Source organism: Dipodomys ordii, unplaced genomic scaffold (genome assembly GCF_000151885.1).
Source record: "Dipodomys ordii isolate 6190 unplaced genomic scaffold, Dord_2.0 Scaffold19, whole genome shotgun sequence".
Classification (NCBI taxonomy): domain Eukaryota; kingdom Metazoa; phylum Chordata; class Mammalia; order Rodentia; family Heteromyidae; genus Dipodomys; species Dipodomys ordii.
In genome coordinates this window covers 10,380,326-10,385,771 of record NW_012267235.1, presented here as the reverse complement: position 1 = coordinate 10,385,771, position 5,446 = coordinate 10,380,326, and the positions used below count along the sequence as shown (strand labels likewise).

At 42.0% G+C, this 5,446-nt stretch overlaps 1 protein-coding gene across 1 annotated transcript in view; it reads left to right on the top strand.

Annotated features, from left to right (window-relative positions):
* Nucleotides 1-772: 772 nt before the first annotated feature.
* The window catches only part of Pmp22 (peripheral myelin protein 22), an 86,728-nt gene continuing 82,054 nt past the window's right edge, over nucleotides 773-5,446 (top strand). Inside the window, exon 1 of the mRNA XM_013013110.1 lies at nucleotides 773-900. Within this exon, the coding sequence (XP_012868564.1) occupies nucleotides 773-900 (128 nt within the window). The remainder of the gene's footprint in view (nucleotides 901-5,446) is intronic.

Below are 5,446 nucleotides of genomic sequence, written 5' to 3'. Positions count from 1 at the left end.
TCCCTCAGCTCTTCAGCTCAAGGCTAGCACTCTACCACTTGAGCCACAGTGCCACTTCTGGCTTTTTCTGCTTATGTGGTGCTAAGGAATCGAAACCAGGACCTCATGCATGGAAGGCGAGCACTCTACCACTGAGCCACCTTCCCAGCTTGATCATGTCAATTTTTAAATGCTCTGAGGCCAATGGTTTTACAATGGCAATAAAATGGGCTTGTGCAGAAGTTGCATATTTTGCGATAAACCAGGAGCTCTTCTTCTTTACAATCAATCTTAGTGCTCCTATTTGTGTAGATCATACTTCATGTCATTACTTTTCTTTGCCTTTCCTTGCCTTGCCTTGCTTTGCTTTTCTCTGCTTTGCCTTTCCCTGACTTTCCCTTTCCTTCCCTTTCCCCTTTCCTTCTCTTCTTTCTTTTTATTTTTGTGTGCGCCAGTACTGGGGCATGAATCTAGGACCTCATTCTCTCATTCCGCTTCTTCAGTCATGGTTGGGGCAGTGAGGGTGAGAAGCCCTGATTTGTAGCAGTTGCCAATGCCTGTGGTGTAAACACTTCCACTTGGGCTGATTTCAAGCTATTCATATACCAGCTTTGCCTGAGGCTCGGGAAGAGAAGCCCATGAGAAGCTCTCTAGAGCCAGCTGGCAGCCCTATATAAAGTTCTCAGGGAATCTGACCTCCAGTTCCCAGAGGGCAGGGGAGGGGGACAAGAACCAAGCCCCAGGAAGTTGTTTCTCCTCCCCACAGATCCTGCAGGAGATCTTCCAAACGGAAATGACCATCGAGTCCATTAAGAAGGCCATCAAGGAGAAGTCGGCTTTCCTGAAGGTGGCTCACACCAGGCTAGATGAGCGTACCAGGAGGCCCAACATAGAGTTGTGCCGAGACATGGCTCAGTTACGGTAAAGCACTCTGTGGGGAAAAGCTGGGGCTGGCATCAAACTGGCTGCTCCAACACCTCCTGTAGGAACCTTCGTTTAAGCATTTTTATTGTTAGTATAAAGATGATGTACAGAGAGATTACAGTTGTGTAAGTCAGGTAATGAGGACATTTCTTTTTGGACAATGTCACCTTTGCTCTTTCGAAGTTTTTTCCCTCCTGTCCACACCAACAAGTTGTATAGTTCATTTTTAACTTAATGTCTAGCGAGTATCCCTGCTGCATTTGTTCACCCTCTGTCCCTCCATTTGCCTCCTCCCTTACACTCCCAAAGACAGATATACAAGCAAACAAGACAAAAAGAAAAGAACATGAAGATAGCAACAATGAAAAACCATTTCCTGGAGTTCATTCCAATACATATTATTTTGTCTGATGAGAGGCATGAAGGCATTGCACCTTTACGTTTTATTATTAACATCAATTAGTTGTACAATTAGTTGCTTCATTTGATTATGTTCATATAATGTACCTTGATCAAACTCCCCCCCTCCAGATCTCGCTCCTTCCCCAAAGCAATCTCAGAAAGCTTCATTGTTGTGTTTTCACATGCACACAGAGAATATTCATTCTCTTTCACCCTCTCCACTCTCCCTCCCCTTCCCCATGAGCATCTCCCCCCCACCCCAGATATGGCCTGCTTTGCATTCCTGCCCTCCTTTAGAAGTGCTGATGGAGGAGAGTGGGTTGCTGTGGAGTGGGTTAAAGTTTCAGGTTGAGATGATGGAGCCACTGTGGAGACAGGAGATAGTGATGGCCGGCTGACAGTGAGCAAGTATTTAACACCACTGAACTAATTGCACACTTAACAATAGTTAATGTATGTATGTAATGTAATGAAGTGTATTTCACCAGGGATCAGTAAACATTGAGCTCATTCAGAGATGTTCAAGGTGGCTTGTGTGTTTCCATGCACTTCCTGGCAGACACTGGAGTTGAGGGCTTCTGAAACACCTCCCTCATAAGGAGCAGAGTTAGTTGGGGTTCTGTGTATCTCCATGTGGGACTTACCAGAAGAAGAACTTGCGGTATCAATGCCACCGGCCTCCCTGCCCACACTTGCAGCCTGTGGTCTCTTGTAGCCTGCCATATTCACTACCCCTATAGGTCTCCTTTACATTTGTTTCAATATGTTTTATTCTTAGAAAGTAAAGTAGCTGCTCAGTTCTTCCACACTTAGTGGGAGGAATCTGATTCCACAGTTTTTAATTATGAAATACTATACACCTTTTGTTATTATTATTATCTAAAAGGTTCCTATGAGGAGGGACTCCTCTGGGTCAGGATTTTTCCCTTCCATCCCAGCCACACCCTGGCTTTCTTTCCTTGGTACCTGCCATTCTGCTGCTGCTGCTGCATTCCATCATATTGACTCTTAAGTTATGAGATGATGCTCCTTGATGGGAATGAATCAAATCAAGAGCAGGCAGAGAAAACAAAGTGCTTATGGAGGGGCCAGGATCCTAGCCTTCTCTTGGTCTTTAGCACCATGAGTGTTTTATTTTGAAGGTGAAACTATTTTGAGATCTACCAAGGGAGCCAGTGATGTCTTGAGATGGTGGATTTTCTTGTTGTAAGGTCAACAATTGATGATGATGATGATGATAATTATGATGATAATGATGCTTATGATGATGATGATAATGATGATTAGGTTGATGATTGTGATGACAATGATAAAGGCAATGATAGTTATAATAAATGGTTCCCGTTTCTCTATCTTGCTCCATGTAGGGCACTGTCCTTTGCCCTTTGTTACCGTATCTCCTTCAACACTTCCATTTTACAAATAAGGAAAATGTAGGCAGAAGCAAATTGAGTGGCTTTCCTGAGTCACACCTGGTGACAAGAGAGAGCCAGAGTCTGAATCCTTTTGGGTCTCACTGCACATGAAAGCATGTTCAGAAAGAGAAGTTGGGGAGGGGCTGTGAGAGGCCAAAGGTCAAGTTGCCTAACTGAAACCATTTACCTCTGCATCCCTTGAACTCACACTCATTATAAAGTAACCTTTGTATTAGATTTTTTTCCCCCTAAACACATCACAGCTTAAGACAAGCTGAGACCTGCCAATTGGTAGGTTGGTGTACTGAATATATTTCAGATAGGATATTTCCACTTTCCCAAAGGTTTCTCAAGACACTGGCCCCAATTCTCATGAGCTGAGACTTTGTACACACATGCTCTTCATTGTCTGGACTCTCTGGCTTCACATAGCCTAGTGGAACTCTTGTCTAGGCCCCAGGGCTTGTAATCCCAACTATTCAGAGGCAGAGATTAGAAAGATCAGGATTTGTGGACAGCCAGGGGAAAAAAATTCTTAGTAAGACCTCCATCTCAACAACAAAAATGCTGTCTGTGGTCATGCTATCTGTGACCCTAGCTATTGGCGAAGCATAAATACAAGTATGACGCAAAAATGAAAGACTCTACCTGAAACATAAAGCAAAAGAAGGCCAGGTGGCAAGGCTTAACTGGTAGAATACCTGGCCAGTACATTCAGGGTTCTGAGTTCAAATATTTGGAACTGCCTCTCCAAAATACAAAAAGAAAAAAAAGAAAGCAAAGATAGAAATAATTTCCCTAGATTACCATCAGACAAACATAAGTTTTTGTTTTTGTTTTCAGTTAGTTTGTTTTTGCAATTCTGGGCCTTGTGCATGCTATGCAAGTGTTGTATTCTTGCACAATACCCCAGAGAAGGTTTTTCTGGTTGCTGGTGGCTCTCACCTGTAATCCTAGCTTCTCAGGAGGATAAGAACTGACAATCCAACTTCAAAACCAGCCAGAGCAGAAAAGTCCCTGAGATTCTTACTTCCAATTAATCATCAAAAAGCCAGAAATAGAGCTTTTGCTTCAATGGTAGAGTGCTATCCTTGACTGAAAAAGCCAAGTGAGATTATGAGGCCGTGAGTTCAAGCCCCAGTACCTGCAAACACACCTCCAAAAGCAAGTTTTGAGTAGTTGTTTAATATGACTTTGGAGACCTTCACAGCTTCCTCTGAAAGGTGGAATGATTTTTTATTATTTTTCCTCTTTCCTAGCTAAACAGTTTCTTTCTCTTTTACTTCCTGTCGGTACCCTAGTATATCTATTTCCTCTGTTCCTTTAAGGACTTTAGGACAGAGCTCACTTTTGTGTGTCAAGATTTCTTATTAGACTCTCCTTGCCAAAATGATTTAGGATTGTTATCTGGGAAGAGAATTCTTTGCTTTTTCTCAATCTGTCATTCTGAAAGCATTGTGTTGGCTGTTTAGATGAAGAAAGAACCAAGATCATAAAATCAGGGGGATGGGGAAAATTGCTCTTTTCAAGACTTCTATTTTCATTTAAAAGGCTCTCAACGGACTCTTTCTGAACGTGATTCCAAATCTCCCCAGCATATTTGGTGGGAGGCCAAGCCAGGCTCTGCTTCACTTAAATCTTGATACTTAAAAAAAATCTTTAAAAAACCTACGGTAGCTTTATTTGTACTTAAATGCAAATTAAACGTGATTAAGGAAAAAAAGCAAAAAAACAAAAATGAGGCCAGACACCAGTGGTTTATGTTTGTAATCCTAGCTACTCCGGAGGCTGCATTCTTGTTTCATGGTTCATGGTTCTAAGTCAGCCTGTGCAGAAAAGTCCATGAGACTCTTATCTCCAGTTAACCACCAAAAAAAGCCAGAAGTGGAGCTGTAGAAGAGTGACAGCCATGAGTTAAAAAAAATAAAATAAAATAAAAAAAAAACCTATGGGACAGCATCCAGGGTCAGAGTTCAAGTCCCAGTATTGGCACAAACAAAACAAAACAAAAATAAAAGCAACAAACCAACAAACAAAAGAAAACCCAGCAAATCAGTTGTCTATAGTCAGCTCAGAAAAGGCAACTGAAGTAGAAGGAGGCCTTAAGGCTTTTATTATACCTTTTTTAAACATCATTCTTAGAATGTATATACTTTTAAACCCTCATATGTACATTTTTTCCACTAGACTAGTATTTGGCTTTGAGGAGTAGAAACACATATATCACTTTGCTCTTTTCCTGCTTTTGGTTTCCAGGTTCCTTTGGAAGCCAGAGAGGGTGGGAGAGGATCGGCAGGCCAGGGGCCCAGACACTAAACAGCTCACCATCATAAATCCCAGGCCGGCTGTCTAACACAGCCTCCTCCTCAAAGCTATGGCTCTGCTTATAGTGACATTTCATACCCTGAGATCTTTTCAGGGTTGTCTTTTAAATCTGATTTGCTTTAAACAACAACAACAAAATATGTTTTCAGATGAGTTCTTAGATTTCATGTTTATTCTCCTCAAGCCAAGGGAACTTGGGCACAAAAATTTTCATTCCTTCCCTTCCCCATTACAAGGGAGAAAGCAGTAGCTTTTCAGATGGAAAAAGATGCGTGGCCTGGAGATGTTTCCATGGCTTGTATTTTTCATTTTTAAAAATTCTAACAGCTGATGTGGGGCCTATTTGTTTACAGCATTTCTTGGCACAGAGGACTAAATCCAAGGCCTTGTGCAGGCTCAGC